Source organism: Nomascus leucogenys, chromosome 3 (genome assembly GCF_006542625.1).
Source record: "Nomascus leucogenys isolate Asia chromosome 3, Asia_NLE_v1, whole genome shotgun sequence".
Classification (NCBI taxonomy): Eukaryota; Metazoa; Chordata; class Mammalia; order Primates; family Hylobatidae; genus Nomascus; species Nomascus leucogenys.
In genome coordinates, this window is record NC_044383.1 from 115279353 (window position 1) to 115304129 (window position 24777).

The window sequence follows — 24777 nt, forward strand, 5'->3', positions numbered from 1 at the left end:
CTTAGAAAATCGCTGTTAAAATTTTTACAGTTACTCTCTGAAGCCTGCTAAGAATACTGCTATTTATTACATTTTTAATAATGCTATTCACTACATTTTAAAAGTTTACTCAAAAACTACATGACTTTCAAGTCATTTAAGAAGTCCAAAAGAAATTCCATGCCAACAAATTTAGTTAATTTTGCATGGAATGTGAAAGAACCCATAGAAAATAAATGAAAGAGGGATATTGTTTTGAAATGGGACTCATTCAGTGTTCTTTAAGGTGGTGACTGCTTTTCCATGTCACTTACTGCTGGCAGTTATGTTGAATTATAGAAAGAGTCTGTGGGGTCTCTAGTAGAACTTCTCTTCGTGGATTATTTTTATCTATTATTCCAGAGCCAACACAGGAGCTATGAAGTCATAAATCCATATTGTAGCTGCATGAGAACTTGGCCTTATCCCATATTTGCATGCTGAGTGCTTTCTAAGCAAAGTTCTTTATCCATAACCTTGGTGTAGTCTTATTTTTTCTTAGTGAGTACCTGTGATCTCTAATATGCTTTGTTATCTCTCTTTTTGTTTTATATCTTTAAAAAATATCTCTATGTTTTTATTTTTTCTGGAAGGAAACAGGCTCACTTGGAATATTTACCTAGATTCTCTCTTTCACAAGAACACGCAGTATTTTGGATTCATTATCTCATTATCTCTTCCCTGGTTGTGTCTTTAGAAAAGAAACAGTGGACAACAGAGGGTAAAAGAGTTTAAGTAATTTTCTCAGCTTACAGAGACCTAATAGGGCAAACACTCCAGGAATGTATGCGTTAGTTCCTGCAGATGACAATATATACTAATTGGGATTCAAGCTCTAACAAACAGGAAAGACCAGTGTCAAACTAATAACTGTAACATGTAAGCACATTACTGTGCTTTTGGATATCCAACTAAATGTAATAAATATCAAATGCCCACCGTTTCAGAAGAATTATAATAAGGACTATAGTATCTTTAACCCATTTCTCATTTGCCCGAAGAATACTTGCAGACGGCACTTGTGGCTGTAGTGTTTACCCCGAAATAACTTGTGGCTTACTGTCCTAACCTTATCCCCAAAGTTTGCCACGAAATATCTCACTTTTATTATTCTTTTTGCATTGCTCTAGCATATTGACTTTGGAAACAAAAGACATCATTCTATTTATAGCATTCTGTGTTTGATAGTAGTATTTCCATATACAAAATATAGTAATTATTGATTGCTGAAATCAAATACTAGAAAATACAGCATTGCTATATAAAAATTATTAAATTCTGATCATCATATACATTTCTGTTACATTAGGATTAGAGATAAATTTTATTTAGAAATAGCTCTAAGAACAGTTTTTATATTTTATTTTCACATTGAAAATAAGTCAGATTTGCTTCAGCCTCAAAAAAACGTGTTTATGTAAAATTAAATGAAAGCTGGCAATGATTTGTACATTTTTTTCCTAATGGGAAATGGGTTATGGGTTAAAGATGTACAAGCTGGCCAGGCACGGTGTCTCACGCCTGTAATCCCAACACTTTGCGAGGCTGAGGCAGGTGGATCACCTAAGGTTAGGAGTTCGAGACCAGCCTTACCAATATGGTGAAACTCCATCTCTACTAAATACAAAAAAAAAAAAATTAGCCAGGTGCAGTGGCACCTGCCTGTAATCACAGCTACTCGGGAGGCTGAGGCAGGAGAATTGCTTGAACCTGGGAGGCAGAGGTTGCAGTGAGCCAAGCTTGTGCCATTGCACTCCAGCCTGGAAAACAGAGCAAGACGCGGTCTGGAAAAATTAAAAAAAAGGTGTAAAAGCTAGAGGCCCTGGCCTCTACAAGTCCACAATTTAGTTATTCTTCTTCTTTATCATTTTAAGACCTTGTCAGGAATACTTTGGGATTACCAGTAGCTAGGACCAGGATATTTCATATTTTATAGTAGAGACAACTCTATCTGTGCATTTTATAAGATTAATCAATTGGTATGTTTCTTGGTGAATTTCTATATAAAGACATTCTACGTGATGAGTTGTTCAATATGAACTGTCTAAAAGACAATTCCTTATGAATAATACCTAAAAATGCATAAGTAGCAGATATCTTTTATAATGGTTGATGTAACATGTTCTGTGTTGTTCCTACTTTTGCCCTTTCTCTGTTACTTATTTTACTTTGTCTTTATTTTAAAGATAATTTTATTTAAAAGTAAAACATTTGTGTTCATACAAAAAATATCGCAGAATGTGGGATGGAAAATAAAAGTCCTCCTCTTTCCTTGACTTCTAAAGGTGGCAGCTTTAATATGTTCACATAGTTCCTCTCCCAAAATGTCTTGGCATTTCAAGCAGTTACAGACACATACATAGATACGTGTGTATATCTGCAGTTATACTTATCTATATGCCTTTGTAAATATAAATTCATCAGTATTTCTCACCTGCAGTGATACTCAATGAAACAGAATGCTCAAAGCCCAGACCCCTCAAGACAAATATCTTGGCTGTCCTTGCTATGCTGGGGTCAATCAGATGGTCTCAAGGGAGAGGAGGCATTTGGGAGGTTGGGCAGCAGTGATTTGTCAACAAGTACAGAAGCATTTCAGTATTTCATCCACTAGTTGTTCCACAACTGTGCCTAAAAGGCTAATACTAACCCTACTTTGACTCATTCGATGGGTGATTTCCCCTCCATGGCTCTTGAGCATGCATGCATTCAAGTAAATATCTCGAAGGACTAGCATCAGAGCCACCTGTATTACCCCATTCCATACCAAATTTTTATATTTTTAAATCTAGTCCCTTAGGGTATACCATACATCCTATACATGTGTGCATGAGCTACCATGTCAAAACTATGAAGCAGATAAAATGTATTTCTAGAGCATCCCTTTCAGGCTCCCCTCTGTAGCTCAGCAGGCCTGTTAATCACATTGTAGTGAGCCTGTCCTCCCAATTGTGCCCCACCAGTGACCTCATCCACTTAGAGCTTAGAGCTGCCAACCTCTGATACCTCATAGCGTTTACTAGTCAAGAACATATCATACTGTTTTATTATTATAGCACTTTTCATTTGTCTCACTATTACAATATATTAACAACCCATTGATGGTGGAATAGTAATTTAAACTAATTCATATCTGTCTTTCTACCTAGAACATTGTACATAAATATCATTCCATAATGTTTCTTCACTATTCTTTTGGACTATATTGGTAAAGACACAGATATGCACTACCACAAAACATCTAGAATATTTCTTTTTTCACATCTTCAAATTCTATACAAATTTGTAAATAGAGCATTGCCACATTCCTCTCATTGTCACTCTGTTGACAGTAATAATACCTCTTTATTTCACCCCTTTTCTTGCATGTTTACCTTTTGTAAAGAGAAGGTACAGAAACCCTTCATTTAGTGTGTTTCAGGTTCAATCCGTTGTCTTCATAACATTGGAATTTCTCCTCCATTATTTTCTATTTGGGGTTGTAAAGGAATGGACATTTATTGAGGATTTACTGCCACAATGCTAGAACCACAATCTGAACATAGGAATGTGTTTATGTTGTTTTTGCTGTACCATACTAACTCCCTCTAAATGGCACTTTTTTGAGGATTATGTGATATAAGTAAACATGTTTTCTAAACTATCAAGCACTATTCACATTGGGAATTTCTAGCTTGTATTTTACAGTCTTTAACACAGTAAGGTGAGTAAATTGGTATGTACTGTTAATAAATGTTTTAGGTGGTAATAATTATAATGGAACTTTAAACATCAGGTGAAATGTTGCCAGTGAGTTGTTACTAAAATCCAGTCTTAATCCATTTCTTTTAAAGCCATGGTTGTCAAAACAAAACATCACTTCTTAGCAAAAAAAGTTATTAAATATGAGCCTGTAATAGTAAAATCATTTCAGAGAACATTATAAGATTATAGGATAAAATCTGAAATAAAATCTACTGTAGCGTTTAGACTTATATTTGACATAAAATGATGAGAATATTTGGGAATTCAATGTTATTGTTGTTATTCTTCCCTAGGTGTTCCAGATCGCATATGTGATTGTGAAGGCAGCTAACTCCCCCCGGCCTGGAAACTGGATTTTGGAACGCTCTCTTGATGATGTTGAATACAAGCCCTGGCAGTATCATGCTGTGACAGACACGGAGTGCCTAACCCTTTACAATATTTATCCCCGCACTGGGCCACCGTCATATGCCAAAGACGATGAGGTCATCTGCACTTCGTTTTACTCCAAGATACACCCCTTAGAAAATGGAGAGGTAAGATGAGAAAACTCACCATTTAAGCACATTTAAGACGGCGAAATAGGCCTGTCAGAAAGACCTGAATATATCAGTAAGTAATGTCAGGGAGATTTTAAAATAGGATTTAGCAAAAGTACATTTAAATGAGTTATTAAATAAAAAAGAAAAACCCGAGGTGATTAGAATTTTAACTACCTTCATGTGTCTCCCATCTCCAGTAAAGATCAGAGAAGAGGAAATAGGTTTAATCTGGAAAGTCAATGATTAATTTTACATATAAAGAGACTTTCTCAACAATGAGGATTGCTAATGATTAGAGAAGGACTGGAGACCTTAAAGGTGGCCTTACATTTGAGTGTACTTTGGTCTGAAGATTGGAGACAAAAGAAATGAATTTGTGAAGAAATGTAATCCACATGAAAGACCCAAATGAAAAGTAATTCTTTCAATCTTTTGATGTTTTTCTGCTGTCACCACATACGGCTACAGTGGGGTTTCTTCCCTGGGTCAGGCTTTGTGGAACAGTAATGTGCAGGAAGTCTTAGGTTCTCAGTGATGTGCAAGCTAGGTTATATGCTTAGTTCAAATATGTTCTACTTCTCCAGTGTCTTTCATCCTGTGGTTAAGATTTTAGATTCATTCATTGATTTTAAGCCACATATTCTAACCATGGCTTCAGTTGTTATTAGTTTACTAGTTGTGTGTGGGGGCAGGGGAGTTGGTTTTTTTGTTTTTTTTTTTCTGTTTTCTGGCTTAGTTGTGTGTTCTTGATCCAGTTACTTAAATTCTCTGCACCTCAGTGTCATCGCCCATAAATCAGGAATAATAATAGTTCTTACCTCATATAATTGTCAAGAAGATTAAATGCATTATTGTATTTAAAGCATTAGAACAATGCTGAAATGCACACTAAGTACTCTGTGCTGTATTTATTGTTTTGTTGCCATTAAGGAAATAATAACCATTACTACTATTATTTTTATTATTATCCTTAGTCTTCTCTCAAATACCCAAACTTTGACTTAGTGACTCTCTTGGATTATCCAATACTTCTTTAGTATATTTCCCTAACTTGTCTCCCTTTAGTATATGTGACCCACCTCCTTTCATCCTACCTAATTATGTACATCTCCATTGATACTCATATCTGATATTCTCTCCCACATAGCCCACACATCTGAAGCTAGTATCATCATTTATATTTACATTTTCAGAAGACCCATATTCACATTCTATCATGCCCACACCAGCCAATCTAGGGTTATCTCTAAACAATTCTAGGGAAAATCAGGTTTTTGGCATAAATCTGTCAGACCCTTATTAGGCACTATTTTTATATTAATGTATACCAGTGCTTCACTATATTTCAAATTCCATGTTCAAAAATACCAATTTTGGGTGAAAACATTCCAAATGGTACTCTCAGCAGAAATCTCAATCTGCCAAATGACAAGGACTCAAATGTAGTGAGTCAAACAGCTGTTCAACTTGCTTTGTGCCTAGAGGCATCCAATTCCTGGCCAGTTGGGCCTGAGGATATGGGAGTAGGGAGTGCAGAAAGAGTTTTGAGTAGAATTTTTATTATTTTTTATCCTAGATTCAGTTTACTTAAGACTAATAATTCTCTAATATTTTAAGACTATTCTATACCTTTAAAAATGATTCAATTCAGAAATTTATTAAGCAATATAACATACACTTAGGCAGGTATGTAACATGCATGTCACAAGCATATACCTTTCCCATTCTCTCCCTTCGTTAATAATGGTTCTCCGTTCCTTAAACCAAGTCAGCCTGACAATATGAAACAAAAGACGTGTTTGTTAGTTAATTAGTTTCTTTAATTGGCTATATTGTTTTCACTCCTAAACAACACTTACTAAAAACTACTTATTGATGGTAACTATTAGGAGCAACTGACTGAACTAGCTCTGTGACATGTTTCCTTACATCTATTTGTCACTCATGGGGAAGTGAATGAAATAAGGAACAGAAAGTAATTCAAAATATTTGCAATAGAATGATAAGATTGAAGAATAAGAATTAAATTCACACCTCTCCTAGGCTATCTATTCATTTTATATAGCTTACTTTGTGGAATATGTTACTTTTTTGAATAGACAGGTGATACTCTCCAAGACTCTCAGCTCAATGATAATATAACTGAAATAATAATTGAGTTCTCTGATTCTCAGGTAAATATTTCATCCATAATCTGGTAAAGACTAGAAGTTGACTTTTAAAAGTTGACAATCGCTAAACTTAAAAATGGTTCAGAGGAGATACAGTATTGCTGGGTCTAATGTAAGTAGAAAGAATCCTAATTCTGAGATATCATGGCGTAGAAAAAGACACATGGAATTAGAAGACCTGGATTCTGGTACTGGTTCCAGTTATTTGTGGGACCTTGGTCAAATGATTTAATCTCTCTAGGATTAAATTAATAGGCGAATTAGTTCAATGCCCAAATTGTTCTAAGGTAGCATGATATATTCTAAAATAATATATAGCTTTGGCTATCATACAACATTTGAGGATATTCTAAAAGTTTTGGATACTTTTCTCTAACATTATCCAGACAAAGTAGCTGTGGAATAAATCTCACTCATCAGCTTTAGTTTAAAATTATGTACTTTCACGTAATCCCTGGAATACAATTATTGTTTATGTTCAAAACTTTACAGAGAAGTGACAGTCAAATAAGAGAAACAAACGTATAAACCAGTAAATAAAACATGATAGTATAAGTACTATAAAAGTAGTGTGTACAGAGAACGATAAATCACCCCCTACTTGAGTGGAAGGAGGCACATTGAGAAGATAATTTCTCAGAATATGGGAAAAACAGCAACAACTCTTATCTCAAAAGTCTCAAAGCCAATATGCAAATTCATCTCCAATAATACCTATGCGTTAAACTCGGTACATACAGAATTTACCTCCGTCGTTGAGGGATATTGTTATCAGATATAGAATTCTAGGTTTGCAGTTATTTTCTTTTGGCACATTTTATTGTTTTCCGATTTCCATTGCTTATGTAGAGAATGCAGCTATCTGATTACTATCTTTTGGAGTGACTTTTCTCTGATTTATTTAAATATTTTTTTCTTTATCTTTGTTCTTCAGTAGTTTTACTATGATGCTTCAGATCTTCCCTGCCCACTACAATAGCCACTAGCCATATGTGGCAATTCAAATCTAAATTTCAGTTAATCAAAATTAAATTAAAATTCCATTTCCCCATTGCACTAGCCACAATTCAAGTGCTCAGTAGCCACATGGGACTAGCAGCCACCACACTGGATTGGGCAGAAAGGAACATTGCCATTATTGCACAAAGTTCTGTTGGGCAATGCTACTTTAGATTGTACCTTTTTATTTTCTACATATCTGCAGAGTGATGTCTTTCATCAGTTCAGAAAACTGTTCAGTCATTACCTCTCTAAATATTGCTTCTTCCGCATTCCCTCTGCTCTATGATTCTAATTAAAAATGACTTGGAATTTTTTACTGTATACACTATGTATTTTAAACTCTCTTCTTTAGTTTTCATCCTTTTGTCTTTCTGTATCTTCATTCTAGGTATTTTCTTCTGGATTACTTCTAGTTCATTAATTCTCTTCTCAGCTATGTAAATATTGCTATTAAAGTTATTCATAGGATTCTTAATTTCATATATTTTTCAGTTTCTAAATTTCTCTGGTTCATTTTCTTTTTTTCTTTCTTTTTTTTTTTTTTTTTTTTTTTTTTGAGACAGAGTCTCACTCTGTCACCCAGGCTGGAGTGCAGTGGTGCCATCTCAGCTCACTGCAACCTCCGCCTCCTGGGTTCAAGTGATTCTCCTTCCTCAGCCTCCTGAGTAGCTGGGATTACAGATACCTGCCACCATGTCCACTTGATTTTTGTGTTTTCAGTACAGACAGGGTTTCACCATGTTAGTCAGGATAGTCTCGATCTCTTGACCTCATGATCCACCCGCGTTGGCCTCCCAAAGTGCTAGGATTACAGGCATGAGCCACCGTGCCCAGCCTGGTTCATTGTCAAATTGAAGTTTTTTCTCATTTTACTTTGAAATTTTATATTTATAGTAAAATTTTAATTTAATAATATGATTTATTCTAAAATTTTCAATATTCTATTTTTAATCTCCTTGAGCATAAAGTAAAAATTATTTTTAAAAGTTTTTGTCTGATAATTCTAATATATGGCCTTTTTGAATATATTTTATTTTCTGTTTCATCTGCTGATTCTTTTTATGCTGTCTTACATTCTTATGTGCCTGATTATCTTTGTATAACAGAAGTTGTATTTGAAAGAGAATGTGTAGAAATACTTTGAGAGCTAGTATATTGTCTTCATCCTGTGTGAATTTTCTGATGCTACTGCCAGGCAATGGAAATCTGGATCATCTTAATTCAATTTTAGGGGTTCAAATTTCTGGGACATTCAGATGATTCAAAGTGTTGCTATAACCCAATGACAGCTGCTTTAATTCCAGTATATGCTCATTCCCATGCTGCTTGTCTTTGGAGTCCAAGCCAGCGTGTGGGAATTACCAAAGTCCCACCCATGCAGTCCTGGAATCCAGCTTTTGTCCTCCTAATACAGCAGGGCTGTCAAAAGTGCTGCTCAGTCTCTCAGCCATGTCTCTGGACAGGAAAATGCTCACAGGACAAAAGCTGTCACAACGTACCAATCACCTGTCTAGACATCTCTTTTGTCCTTGATGTTGAGAAGGTTATCTTCACCCTCTTGATAGCTCTCACATGGCTTTAAACATGTGTTTTTGTATATTTATCCAGTTTGTCTAGTTGTTATCATTGAGAGTGTTGACTCTTACTGTATAATCTACCATAAATAGAAGCGAAGTTGCACATGCATTTAATTTTTTTTATTTTGGAATTATATTAAATTTACACACATGTATGACGATTATAGAGAATCCTCACATTCCCTCATCCAGCTATCCCTAGGAATAATATCTTAAATAATGACAATACACATGTTAAAACTAAGAAGTTAGCATTGATACATTATTGTTAACTAAACCACAGAGCTTTTTCAGGTTTCATTCATTTTACCAATTTCATTTTTTCTCTTCTGGGATCCAATTCAGGTACTATTTTGCATGTAGTCACTGATCTGTGACAGTTTTAAGAGATATTTTAAGAGATATTTAGAGATATTTTACAGACTATTATTCAATTTGGGTTTGCCTGATGTTTTTTCATAGTTAAACTGGGCTTCTGGATTTTGGGAACCAATGCTACAGAGGAAACAGTTTCTCATTGCATCAATCATTTTTTATTAATATATGCATATATTTTTTTCTTTTTTATTGGTTTATGGGGCTTGTGTTTCTATTAATAGGTAGATTTTAAAAATGTTTTTATTTTTAATTTTTATGGTTACATAGTGGGTATATATATTTTAGATAGATTTTTAACGTGGACAACAGTATCTAAATATTTACTGTGATTTGTAATGTATATTTTGACTAAGCATTGAATGGTAATTTTCTTCCAGACCTTCAAAATATTCCTTAAATATGTCAGAAATAAGAAAAACAAGTCCCTCCCTCCCTCCCTCCCTCCCTCCCTCCCTTCCTTCCTTCCTTCCTTTTTTTGATTTCTTCTTTACAAACAGGTTCTCATTGTGTTGATCAAGCTAGAGTCCAGTGGCATGATTATAGCTCACTGTAGCCTCAAACTCCTAGGCTCAAGAAGTCTTCCTACCTAAAAAGTCAGCCTCCAGCTAATTTTTTAAAACTTTTTGTAGAGACAGGGTCTTGCTATGTTTCCCAGGCCGTTCTCAAACTCCTGGCCTCAAGTGATCTTTCCACCTTAGTCTTCTAAAGTTACAATCTTCTGAGATTACAGACATGAGCCACCATGCCTGGCCCAGAGGAATTTTTAAGGCCCACCCATGTAACAGGGCATTATGAAATAAACATGTCTCAATTGTTATACACTAGTTAGACAACAATGTTCATGGTTTAGGCTTAGAACATTAATAGGAAATAGTTTTCTTGTGACTAATGCCAAATCTACTGAGTCTAAAGTTTATTACATTTCCACTTGTCTAGAGAATTTTTGAGACGTGCCAAAATCTTTAAAACATTAGAGCTGAAAGATACCTTAGGTAAATTTCTCATCAATCTATTAAAGGATATTCAAGCCCCCCCTCTGTATCCAAACTTCAATACTGCCCTATGTCCATATCATCACTGGAGAGGTCTAGCCTTTCCTTGTGGCCTCTTTAATCTTAATTGCATCATATCTGATGTTTTATTTGGCTTTGTTTGTTACTCCAGCTACTCCCACCTGTTTCCCTTCATGGTTTGGTTTGGCCCCTTCTCTGCCGTCCACTCCACATTGATTTCAAGAGATCAACAAATGTTAATCATGTGGATTTGCCAGTGCCCTAGAGGACTAGGTTCAACTACTACCAAGAAAGAGCTTAACACTGAAGCCTAGCATCCTAGGCCTGCACCTAAAGGGAGAAGAGAAGCTCATTCTGAGGTATGAGATAATCGTAAGGTATCAAGTCTCAGGGCCTGGCAAAGGAGGGATAATGGAGGATATAGGCGAGATAATAATATGACTGAGTATGTCGTTATCCAGGCTGCAAATAGAAGGAGGCTTTCAGCAAAAGCCTTAAAACAGTTTTATTTTAGAAGGGCAATTTTCTATCATCAATGCCAAGAGAAGGCTCAGCAGGGACCCTACTTTGTCCTGCTTTGAGCAAATGATACTGAGCTCCCTAATAGGAGTTGCAGGGTATGAAGCAACAGACTGCAGGGGCCTCCATTACTTTGAGGCCAACCACAGGGTAGAGCTCTTGTGGGAACAGCTACATAACATGCATGTCCAGCAGTGCCCCAGGGAACCAAGCCATCGAGAGCTACTATCACAGCCCAAGTGCTGCCTCTGCAGAAAGCAGTAGCCCAGGTGCTATTGAGAACTGCTTACAAGAACTGCCACTTGGAAGCACCCCGAGAACTTGGCTTTACTTGGAAATCACCTAGGAGCATTTGAAAAATAGCTACTCCTGAGACTAGAACTTTTAATTCATTAGATTTGTCAGAGGCTCAGGAAGCCTTATGTATATTTTAAACAAGTACTCTTGGTGATTCTTATGTCTGTATTCCTGGCTTAATGTTCAGCTATTTCCAGCCTTTTAAACCCTGTAGGAGAACAGGGCACCAGTTATTTTGGGAAAGAATATTGGTCATTCTAACTACTTCCAGCTGAAGAAAGAGACTAACTTTTTCTGTCAACAAATGTGATAGGTTTTGGTGGACTGAGTCTCCTGGCAGGTTTGAATTGAGCAAATAAACTTAGAACTAAAACTAGGTTATTGATGGTCGAAGGGGTAGCTGAGAGAAGAATCACAGTAATAATATCGAGGAGGTCAAACTGTCTAGATGGCACTGCTGTAGAGATCCTAGAATTAAAATTATATTTTTCTGTTATGTGAGACTTTTCCCTTTCTTTGACTCACATTATTGCTTTTAATTTATTTGGATTGTCACTAGACTGCTAACTAAATATTCATGGTTACCATAGTGATTTTGCTTCCATTTCCTCATACACAGGCCTTTAAGTTATTTACATATGATTTCCTTTCCTTCTTACCACCACCTTCTCACTCTCCTGGACTGCAGCTCAATGGAACTTAGATTCACTTTGATTCTGCTTTGAAACATGGCAGGCTTGTATAAAAATCCCTGGAGAAACCATCATTAAATCTTGAAGACACTTTTTTTTTTGTAAACTGTATGTAGAGCTTTGATATTATTTTGATTTCCTATGTGACAGAATTTTATATATACAGACAGAATATTTTTCTTCCTCTTTTCATCATCTGACATTATGGTGATCCTTAGAATTGCAAATACAGGAGAAGGATGACACAAACCCAAGACTGTATTAAAAAATGTTTCAGAAATTCTCCTTTGATATAACATTGTTAAGGTTATAACATGATTTCGCATGTGAGTTTGTATGGAAATGAGGGAATGGAAACAAAGACCTAGCCTTTCTCAATTACCCTTGCAATTGTTCCTTTAGGGAGAAACAGTGGAGTATTACTAATTTGTATTGGTTTTCAATAGAAATTTAGGTAAATAATTATTTGGGGTTTCAGGCTTCCTTTCTCTAAAAATAATTCTTTTTAGACCAATGTGGGGCCAGTCAGTACCTGGAGCAACAATATTAAAGTACCTCCTTACAATGAGGTTTATATGGAGTCCTCTAAAAAATGAAATGTTTCAACTCTGGTTGGAATACACAGAGCAGCTGAAATATTTTGGAATGACACACACATAAAATACATAATTTATTTAAGGTAATTTATTGTTATATTTTAAAAATACATCTTATAAAATAAATATAAAATTAAGAGGATTATATTCCTCCTTTTTCTCTGTTGATCAGTTACTAGACTCCCTTACTCCTCCAAAAAATATATATATATATTATGCCCAGAAAGTATCCACAAATCCCTGTTAAATTAATGCAGTATTGTTGAAAAACAAAGATGGCTGGAGAAACTGAATGAGAATGGAATCCTGAGGAGAAAACACCAATATTTAAGAGACCTGGTTCTCTCAGTGTTGTGGAACAGGATCCACTGAGATGGAACAGAAAGGTAAGCTTCTGTTAAGCTAGGTAAGGAAGCTTAGGGTTGTGAAAGAAGGTACAAAGACACTGCACACTGACTTTTGGGGAATTACCTGGATTTGGCTTTCAAGTAGCTCTGCCAAGGATTAACAATAGGGTTCAGAAAGAAGAGTAAACCATCTAATATGTGCCCCAGCCAGTTTACGTGGTTGTGATAACGATCAAATTAGATTTTTATGGCAACACTCTCTTTAACCTCTATGATATGATAGTATTTCCAGCCTTTTTATTCTCAAGGTTCAGTAGCTAACAGTGGCTTAAGCCCACTCCTAACTATGAAATGACTGAGCTGGCTCAGCCTGGAATGCGAGTGGGGAGCATGAGAGGGACACAGCCATACCACATGAGGCCATGGCTAGGGAAGGCAGAGGCTACTGAACAAGACTGAAGGAATAAGCAAAGCAAAAAACCACAAGCTTGCTGAAGTTGGAGGACCAGAAGGAATAGGTGAGGGTCTCAGTGCTAATGTAGGGTTAGTCCAGGGCCAAGTAGACAAAAATAGTAATAAAACCACAACAATAATAATAACAATAACAAATGATGGCTAGCATTTGTTGCACATTTATTTTATGGAGGGTGTTAATCTAAGAATTTCCCATGTATAAATTCATATATACTAATACTCGTCCCATTTTACAGTTGAGAAACAGGTATTACAGAGAGGTCAAATAACTTTCCCAGGGTTCCACAGCTAGTAATTTTTGGAGCTGTGATTTGAATTCTGTGTATTCTCAGAGCACCAGAAAGGTACAAAGCTAAAAGTTTCCTTCTGTGTCTAGGGTTTCTTGGAAATCTGCTCTGCCCTATAAGCTCAGGAGTCCCCCCTCCTAGCAGGTCCTGCTGAAGCTCTATGTGAGATTGCACAGGCCTGAGTTTGAGCTGCTGCTTATTTTTTATTTGGGGGTTTTAGTATTTTCATGTTTTAGATTAAAAAAATTCTTTACCTTTTAGCTGTGATGAATTACTTCATTTTTATATCTGATAGGTTTTTTTAACCTTCACTTTAATTGATTTCTTAACCTCTTTATCTTGCTCATTTTTTAATCTTTTTAGTGATTTTAAATTGCTGATTTTAATAATTTTATCTTGGTATATTTATATTTATCAGTTTTTCTGCTTCAGGCTTTATTCTGGCAAATGATGTATATTTATATTTCTTTTGTGTTGTTTTTGAAATATTTTTTAATTTTGTTTCTGGAATTTAATGTATTTCAATTGTGCTATATACTTGTCAGAATTTTGTCTGCTTTAATAATTTTTAAAGTGACTTTTTGCATTACTTTTGATCATTTTACTCTTAGCCTATTCTGAGCTTTTGATGTCCAAATATAACTTTGTTTGTCTAGTGTTTTAGTGTCTTTATTCATTGCTTCTACATGGCAATAGGAATTATGACCATAAAAACCTCAGTGAAAGTAACCCACATTTAGAGAGGGCTTGTATTCCTTAATCCCGCCCCCCTACACACCCCACCCATTCGACCCATCTGTAGCCTCCCTTTCAGCTGTTCTTAAAAGACCTTCCCTTTTAAGGGAACTTACATTTTCCCTTCAACACTAAATCCCAAAAGCTAATAGCAATACAGAAGATCCACTGACCAACATTTCTTCCCAAGACAATAATAATAACTTATATGCATAATTGTTAAAGCAATTTTAAGATTTTGTTTTGTTTTTTGCTATCCAAGTTCCTAAGACATGTTATTCCTCTAAAAGTTTACTATATGAAATGATTGACTAATGGTTGAACAAATACTATAAACATATAAGGAAGGTGATATGGGTTTTACTCACAGAAGAATCCTCAAAACGCATACCTGATTTGGTTTTAATAAGGATCACATTACAGGAGATCCAATAGAAGCTACTTAAAAAGGGTTTTAGAAAATGTTTTTAAATATTAATTTGCATCTACTATAGCATGACTATTTGAATTTAACTTCCTTCCAATATACCTGTAGAATGAGCTATTAAGTTTAACTTCTTTCCAGGCATGGTTATGGAGCCTGCTAATGTGTGGGTGTCCTAGGGGCCACACCGTATTAAATAGGCTAGTGATAAAATGGATAGGACAAGATTTCTCATCAGGAACAGTTTAAACACAGAATCTGTTGATTCTATGTTGGGGGCAGAGGCTGGGAGAAATAGGGAGATATTAGTCAATACATTACTTTTATAAGTGGGCAACAGAACCCATGTTGTGTAGTCAAAGTATTGCAGAACTTTTCAAGCATTGTACCCGTTTCAGTTTTTCACTACGACTTTAATGCTCCACAAGGAAGCCCTCTAAGAATCTTTTTCTTGTCCATTTCTATAAGAGAGAACAAAATGCTGTGTTAGACATAGTTGAGACCCATTATAATAATGTGACTAGATTTTGAAATAAAATTCTGAAATGGCTTAATATGTAAATCCTTTTATGAGGTCTTTAAAATTGGCTGCTAAAACCAATAAAATTATATTTTTGGAACATAGTTAACCACTTTGTGTACTTAAGTGAGGTTGTAGAAACTAGGGTTTTAAATGACTTATAAGAGATGTATTTCTCCAAACTATAGGTAATTATATCAATATTACTTTGACAGAGATATAGTAATTCTCCATCTTATAGTAAAATTTATGAAAACATTAAGTAAAACCAACAGGTAAATACATTTTTGGTCAAACAAAACTTTAAAAATTACGTTTTTCTTTTATTTGGCTCAAGCTAATTCTTTCTGTTATTTTTATTATTAATTGACTACTCAGGTAAAATTCTATCTGAATTGAATTGACATCATCGATCCCATTGTCAGAAAAGACAGCCCTCTATCCCATTCAATTTATTAAACTGCTAATCTTCTGGGCTTTTCTTCAAAGCTTGTCAGTTTTGATCCAAATAAACTTCAGATTTCATTGTGTAGACCTCTTCTTGTATGAAAGACAGTATGGTTTCATAGAATCCACTCTTGGCCATTGTTAGTATTGTACAGATAGGCACACAAGCATTTAAATATGCTAGCGCCTTATTGCAAGAAAAAAGTTCTACTTGTATTCATTGCAATTTATTATAGAAAATGTTTTCTGAACTGAAAATTATAAACTGTTGTCAATAATTCAGGTCCCAATTCTGAAGTGTTTTGAGATGACCAAACTGTGAAGCAGGAACAATATTTATTCTCTACATCAAGAAAGAAAAGAACTATTAAATGAACTTGATATTATAAGAAGCACTTTGGGTTGTCAAAACTCATATTATGACATCTATAATCATTAGGCCTAAAATCACAAGCAAACATTCCATGATGGAATGGCAGATTTGCTGGTTATTATCAGTTTTATTTTACGTTACCTAAGTAGAGTTTAAGGCTTTCAGTTAAAATATGACTCCCAAGCAAAAAGAAGGGATTAATGGATTAACTATTGTTTGTGTTATCAATAATATTGGCAATAACCATTTGTCTATGGTGCTGTGTCAGTTACAAGGCACTCTGCCATGCATTCTTCCATCTGATCCTCACCAAAGCCTTGGAGATGCTTGAAGCCAAAATTGTTATTATTCTCATTTTACAGATGGAGGTGAAGGAACTGATTTGAGGTCACACTGTGGTAAATGTTCAACACTAATCTCTGGTCCAGGTCCAGTCCAGATCTTCTGATGGCAAACCTTATAATCATTCCACTTCATAAATGGAACAGTTAGGTCCAATCAGTCATTTTCTAAATGTGTATTTACCATTGGTCACAAGAGTTTGTGTGACACTGTGTGCATAATTAAATGCCATCCACCATCTCTACTCAGAAAAACCCAAGGGTGTGTCAGTTAATCAGTCTTACACAGGAAAGATAATGTACTATTATCATTATGGCAAAAGTATACTTGCAAATACAACAAAGGATATTGAAGCTATTAAAATAAGCTTCTGATCCTTAGGGAAACTATTTCAACACTAGAGCTATCATCAAAAGTCCTTGAGACAAGTAACCAAGGAGTGGAATGGTTATGATTACACTTTATAAGCAAACTTAAAAAGATTATCAGGAGCTGCTTTACTAGGCCCCCTGCTATGAAGTGAAAACTGGAAAAAAATCTACAGCAAAGCATTCTAGCCTGTACTATTTTGCACCATAGCAGACTGACTACAGCTAAATATTTTCATTGGAAAAATGTAAATGAAAAATGTTGCTCAATTCTGCTACCTGGGTAGTACATAAGACGTATAATTTAAATTCGAATCATGGATAACAAAAATCCTATGATACTTATTTTGCAAAGGAAAATGGGAGTCCTGGTAAGATTATAAGTTAGAAAATTATATTTACTTTGCGTAAATTTGTTCTTTAGCTTCATTCAGTAATCAGAATTATTTATTTCCTTATTCAAATTGTAAGTGCCTTCTAAACCCGAGCCATGGGAAATTGCCAATATTTGACTATTTCAGTCAATTAAAATGCAGTTTCATGTGGTTTAAACTAATATCTGCCAAAGCATGAATAGAAATACTTGCAGGAATACTGTCCTAAGTATAACCTCAGAGATACACAATATTTTAGCAAAAGCATCAATGGGAAATCAGGCAAGTCCTTTCACTGAAACAATTTATAAGTATAATAATTTATTTTGTGAAGGCCTTTTCTTTACCAAATTAGTAATATGGTGAATATTAAACTAAACCTGAGTCATACTACATTTGTTTTTAAATTTTGTAGGGAAGGGGGGAATAGCAAATAATATTTTATGCTAGTAATCAGGCATTATATCAGTTGTTATAAGGAACTACATGAAAGTTGGTGGTATGCAGGTTACCAGTAGTAAGTTTGGGAACTGTGTTGTTTTGGCTCACAGAATATAAAGCATGTATGTATATACCTGTGTTTCCACATAGAGACACTCTGTTACCCTTATATGTATTGTATAATCACATGCGTAGATGTTCATTGTATCTGGAGTGACAGTTGACACCTTTTAGGGGCATTTTACACATTTTAAAACCTGACATCCACTTACAGCACTTATCTACTACTCTCTTCAGGATAAACTACCTTTATTGCAAGACTGTTGGTAAAAATTCTTAGATTATGTGAAGGGAAAAAAATTCTCTATTGCTTTTTAAAGAAAAAATTATCAGAATGATTTAATTTTGCGTTATTTTTTATCTCCACATTAGTTTGTTATTTCAGTGGATTAAAGACATTTTTCTCTTCCATTATTTCAATTTGTTACGTTGCATCCATTTATCTTATAGAAAGATAAACTTTTGTGTTGAGTTAGCTGTGGATGACCAGCTCACACATTAATCACTACTAAGCAAATGCGTTACAAAAAAGAGAGGACAACAAAAATGAGCTGGAATACAGCTTCAGTTCAACCACCAAATGATTTGATATCATGAATAAATTTCTTGGGTATACGTAGCCAGTGAGTAGACCTCAACATTTAGCTATATTTTTTTTCAAAAAATAAATATTGAGCAGTGTCTTTATGGCAAACACTGTCTTAGGTGCAGGGGATAATGGACATTATGCTTTGGGGGGATTAGATAAGGATGAAATAAGTCAGAGAAAAGATCTCTAGCACAGAAAAGTCTTGGTTATAAGATTACAGAGAGAGAGAAAAAAAAAATTGTAGTGACCTGTCTAGGGAACTGTGTGGTTGCCACATAGAAAATGTGGAAGGGAGTGATGGGAGACAGGCTATGTTCCCAGCAATTGCCTTGACTCACCATAATTATTTCACCTACTGAATAACTGAATAAATTGAGTAGAGAGGCTGCTTGTACCGAACTGTAAAACAGTTTCAGGATGAGAAAATTACATTTTAAACATACACTTAGGGAAAACAAAAACAAAAACAAAACACCTGCCTTGCAGAAACATTTCATAGAAACAGATTTTAGGCAGAATTATTTCCCTGTACAACAATTGTGATTAAGTAAATGTTAAAATAAAAAGAAGGATGTTTAGCAGCATAAGGAATAAAAACATTTGGAGTTTTAGCTTTAGTTTATACAATGCATACTGTTTTATAATTGTTTTCCAACAATGTTTACATAATGTGGGGGTCACTCTTTAGCATGAGAGGCTCTGTCACTAGAGTTGCAGTGTGTTAGCCCCTCATTTTCTCCAGTGTTTTTGTAAATCTTTCCATTGAAAATCTTTTAATAATTCCCAAAACAATCGGGGGTAATGTTCGAATTCTAAGTTCTTGTCATAAAGGAATCAATCCAGTTGGCAGGAGATGGATGTACTCTTTTTGCTGGTGTTCCATGCTAAGAAAAGCACACACATTTTTCTTGAGAGTATGGCTAGCCGAAAAACATCTGAGAATTGATGGAGTCCTAAGGCAGATAGAAAAGCCAAAAGTCAAGTAACTGGTTTTGTCTTCAGCACTTACGGTTTGTTGTCTGGGTGCCATGACATACCCTCTACTAGTTAATTCCATTAAGCAACATGGGCCATTTAAATATAGGCAAAACAACAACAAAACAAAGCAAACAAATAAAAACTCTGTGACCACAGAAAGAGCCTGTAACATAGACAGAAGACTACAAATAGTGTTCTTAGGAAGATAAATCGTTAAGACAGTAGCAAAATGAGAAGGAATGGTGTCCTGGGCAACATAAAATGTTTATACCCTTCTACCTGCACAAACACTCAACTGAAATTTGCCAAGGCTCACTAGTGTCTTTGAGGCACCCTAGAGAGGGGAGGCTAGAAATAACCATCGTCCTCAGCCGTTCCATGGTAAGGCCCTACACTAGGACTCAGAGGAGAGAGAGTTTGGAACATTTTATCCCTATCACTGGAAAACAGCACAGCTGGTGCCTAACTTCCTTTTGTTGAAAATAACATGGGTAATTTTTTAATCAAATGAGATTTTTATCAAAAAGCAAACAAAGGCAGAATGTGAAAAGGAGCTGATATCAGTAATTCCAAGGATACTAAAATTTGTTTTAAATAATAAAGAAATAGCATCTTCAGGCCCTTTAGACTTTGGACTCCAAAAATTGGATGCAGATCAAATAGGATATTTATATATTAAAAAATCCCAAGAGAACTTGTACAGCATAAGGTAAATACAAATCAAGGTTGAACAGATATAAAATAATTAGGTCAAGAGTAATCAGCAAAATATATGCAGAACCAAACAATACTTTGATATTCTGGTCTGGAAAGAGGATTTGGGGTTATTCTGAAAAATAACGTCACTACAACTCTGTCCAGAACCCACAGCTGCAGAAACGAGTAAACAAGTCATCTTATTGGAATACTGCAAGGTTAAAGAACAGCTAAAGATTCAAAACTAATGACATTCTTGTTAGTTCCCATTGATACGATTATAACTCATACAATTCCCTAAAGGAAAACTACAAAAAGGATGTTTCTTGAGATAGGAATACAAATAAACTTTTGCTTGTTTGTTTGTTTTGTTTTAAATCCAGTGATAAGAATAAATGTTTTCTGTATTTGCTTTTTTAAAAAAAAACTCTATATTTTATGTGCAGACATTTAACATAAAATCTTTTCCCAATGTCTTTTCTTAGATGATTAGGTAGTTGAAAGATGCTACTGTTTACCAGGCATTGCTAAAAGCTTTTGAGTTCCATGAGGGAGGGGGCCATGACCTACTCCTTTGTACATTTCCCCACTCCTCAGTTTACATCACGTAAACATATATGTATGGTCTTCCATGTAGTCAGCCAAATCAGACAAATCATGCCTGGGAGTTGAAAGTGGGAACTGATTTGTCTAGTTTGACTATTCTGATTAGTGAACTTTCTAGCTTAGAATTTTGTGGTATTTGCATATGTCATTCATTTATGTACTACAGCTATACCTAAATCCCAGAAAAATCGATAACAAAATAACCTATTATTCTAGATTCAAATTTTAAAATCCACATAAGAGTATTAATAACACAAATTATTTGTATGATACTGACTTCTATTTTTTTCATTTCACCCTCAGAGATCTATATACTTACTTCCTCTATCCAAAAACAATACAGAAGCAAAATGTTACAGAGACACCAGAATGTTGCCCAGAAAACCGTGCATTAATTACTCAAGCCAGGAAACTCCCAATTTTGCAACTCTATTTTATAATTTAAGAGAGATCTTTCCACATGTGTGTTCTAAAAAAGAACAGAGAAATAACCAGTCTTCTGTAACTTAGCAAAAATACAAATTGGTGTCTCCACTTTGATTTCTCTTTTTGAAATCAATTTTCAGCTTGGCTTTCTTTTGCCTCTGGTATTCTGGATGATCATTTTGTAGCATCTGGATAATTTTACATTAACATCTGGAGTTGAGGGTCTTTTTATTTGTCGGATGCATATAGAGTACTTCTGTAAGAAATGTATTTTCCCAGCTGCTGTTTATTCATTTTAAAGAGACATGGTTAAGTGAGTGTAACAGCCTTCTTAGGAAATTCAATTCCTAAATTCCTTAGGAAACACAAACCATGTTTAATCTGAAGTCCTGCCAGTCTGTTTTCTCTCCTACCAGCTTTTCCCATGGCAGATTTGGTTGAGATCTGTACAGAAGGAGGACTTTAGTCTGGTAACAGGTGGCGTTGCTGAGTGCAAGGGCCTTTGAAATCAGGCCTGGTTTGGAATCTTGGTCCGGCAATCAATAGCTGTGTAATCTTGAGTAACTCTTTGACATTTAGTTTCCACATCTAAGAATGAGGAAGTATAAATACATATCTGCCCACGTTGGTTGTATTAAATGAGATAATTTACATAACACATCCAGCTAAGGTGCAGATGTAATAAATGACAGCTGTTATTATCATTTATTTCAGCAGGTTGTAGAAAGCAACTTACAATTTCTTCTTTTCCTGACCTCCTAGGGCTTTTATGCATGCAATTAGCAATTTGGGATTTGCACAAGGTTTTTCCAGAGTACAAGATTTTTGAGAGCTGTGACTGAATCTTATTCTTTAGAAACTTGCTCTTTGAGTGGAGGACAAGGAAGAAACTAAGTTGACTAATGACATTATAAAAGCAGGTAGAGAATCATTTCTTTCTGAGCTTCTGTAGCACAGGCTATGAGGTGTGCTAGTAAAGTAAATACAATTTTAAGCAAAGTTTCAGAAATCACCATAATAAAATAAAGTCTGTAAGTCCTAGCTATTAAACTGGCAGGGACCTACATTCATTAAATTAAATGCAACGTGCAATGTTGTTCGAAAGTTGTTCAAAATGTTTTTAGAATTTTTCTTGGAGTTGATTGTTTTTATAACGATGACTTTACGTCTTGACTCTCAATGATTTTGTTTGTCTCCTTAGCCCCAAAATTATTCACCTTAAAAGATGAAATTTGGTAATATTAAGACAGTCAAAGGCATGTCCTGAAGTTCTGATCACAGCTATGAATAGTTCTAAAATCTTCTAAATATTTTTGGGATATGTATAGAACCAAGATGATTTGTGTGAAAGGTTTTTCCATTCACTTAGTTGTATTATATTTTAATATAATTGTTTAAAGAAGATTCATGTTATAGTCACAGATTAAAAGGCAATTTTTAAAGGAGATGAATTAACAGAGTTTCAGAGAAACAATTTTAATAACATGCATTTTATACCTTTATTTATTCTGAAAACAGTAATTTTCAATATACTATTTTCTTATAACCACTTTAAAGAAATTAAGGACTTGCAGATTGTCTAGTTTTTTACTATTTTTCTTATACATAGCAAGGTTGGTGCTCAATAATACTAGATGAGCAACTGAATGAAGAGATGACAAAAATAAGTGAATTTATTACCACTGAATGTTAAAGAAGTGTACTTTTTTATGCTTGTCTTTGAGAAAAGTGTCAAGGCGGCATACATGACAAAACACAACTTTAAAATGACAACAAAACATTAAAATTTCACTGAAAAAATAAAAGAAAAGAAAAATGCATACTAGCTGCTCATCTGGGATGAGTTAGTTATTGCAATTCAACTCGTAATTTAATGCAGAATTTTCAGACAATTAGGGCCAAGAAAGAAAATGTTAAATTAGCTAGTGTCTGACAAAGAAGAAAGCTTTCAAATTTTCAAGACGAACGTTTTATTGGCAATGAATTCTCAGAGCAAATTTAATGCGGTCCTTATGTAAGGACATCAGACAGAAAAAAGTATAAGGATTTCAAGCATCACTAGCGCAAAGGACAATATTACTTGCTTATTTCTGCAGCGTAAGAAAGCTGAAGATATTCTCTTAAATTTTTTACTCAATGGTGATTCATGTGTCTCTGAGGAACTAAGATAATATGATTTAATTCTGTACTTTTGGGACAGTCTAACTTAATTCATGAAGGAGTACAGGGGATGGGTGCTTTGTGTGTCCACTTTGTTGACACTCTCAAATGTCAGATGTGCAGGCAAATTCTCAGAGTTAAATTACTTGACAGGAACTTAAGCATCCGTATTTGTTGCCAGGTAGTCTTCTGTGTGGTTAAAGTACAGAATGTACTCCTACAAAAGCGGAGAGGCGGCCCATTGCCACACAAAAGTGTTTTTTTCAGATGGCTTATTGTTAGAACCAATATATTTTTCTAGCATGCAGTTTGAGTGATAATAGCTCACATTCCCTGATCACATGCCATGTGCCAAGTACCATTCTAAATGCCTTGCATCTTGTAACTCATTAAACCTTTACAGTAACCTCATGCAATGTACACTCTTATTGTTCCCATTTTGCAAATAAGAAAACTGATGGGTGATATTACCTTGCCCAAGTTTATACAGCTAGTAAGTGGCAGAGTCAGGAGTTGAACCCAGGCTGATGGTACAGTCTGCGTGCTTAGCCACAATCATGAACTTACCCTCAAACTGCCTGTGTTTGCATAAGCATGTGGATACTACAGGATAGATACTTTAGACTCATCTTATGTAGGAGGAATAGTGACATGAACCACCATAAGAGGAGCATTAACTAAACTTTGCTTGTCTTACCCATGAAAGAACATCAGTGTGACTCCCTGCCAAATACCTGATAATGAAAAGAAATGCATTGTGATCAGCAGGATAAAATGAAGAAAATAAAAATGTACACTGAGATAGCTGAAAGAATGAATTAACAACCTATTTTATAGCATTGTGCTGGAGAAGAATGCTCATCTTACAGAGGTGACTGTGTCTAATAAAAACTGCACTGGATTTGAAGTAAAAAATAAAAAATAAAAACTGGATCTAATTTCCAATTCTATCACTGGTAGTCTCTGTAACCTCCTAGTCTCTTTCACTGGGATCTTAGATGTGCCTTCTTAGAAGCTAAATTTTCTTATCTGTGAGTTGGTTTAGGATTCCTTCTTCCTCTATCTGCTCACTTTATTGTGATATCAAAATAAGATAGCATATGTGCATATCGTCGGAGATTTTAAAGCTATCTGAAAATGTGCCATATTTAAACATACTGAACATAGTTAAAAGACATGCATCTGAATAATGTGAAAACTATACCAATTTATTATAGTCCAGTTGAAAAGACAAGTAGCTTACCTAAAGGTCTATTTTGTTGCATTTAAAGTTGGAAATTCACCTGATATAAATCTCTTCCCAACTACTGTGATTCTGTCTTTAATACAACTTTAATAGACTGGAACATATGCCAAGAGTATACAGTCAGAATCTCTCTAAGAATCAAAGACTGATGAGAAACCTCTGAAAGCTGTGAAAAGTGTGTTTTTGTTTTTAGTTGCTTCCCTAAAGAATGAGAGAAGGCGAAGCCGGGACCCTAGTGGTGTTGATGGGCTGTTGCTCCTTATCCATGATGCGTAAGAGTGAGGAACTGAGTCTGAAAACTTTTTAAGGGGAAAATAGCAGTATAGCATACTGAA

At 35.0% G+C, this 24777-nt stretch overlaps 1 protein-coding gene across 1 annotated transcript in view; it reads left to right on the plus strand.

The window, feature by feature from the left end:
• The window catches only part of LAMA2 (laminin subunit alpha 2), a 630974-nt gene that overhangs the window by 205084 nt on the left and 401113 nt on the right, over positions 1 to 24777 (plus strand). Inside the window, exon 4 of the mRNA XM_030809663.1 lies at positions 4056 to 4298. Coding sequence (XP_030665523.1) covers positions 4056 to 4298 — 243 coding nt within the window. The remainder of the gene's footprint in view (positions 1 to 4055; positions 4299 to 24777) is intronic.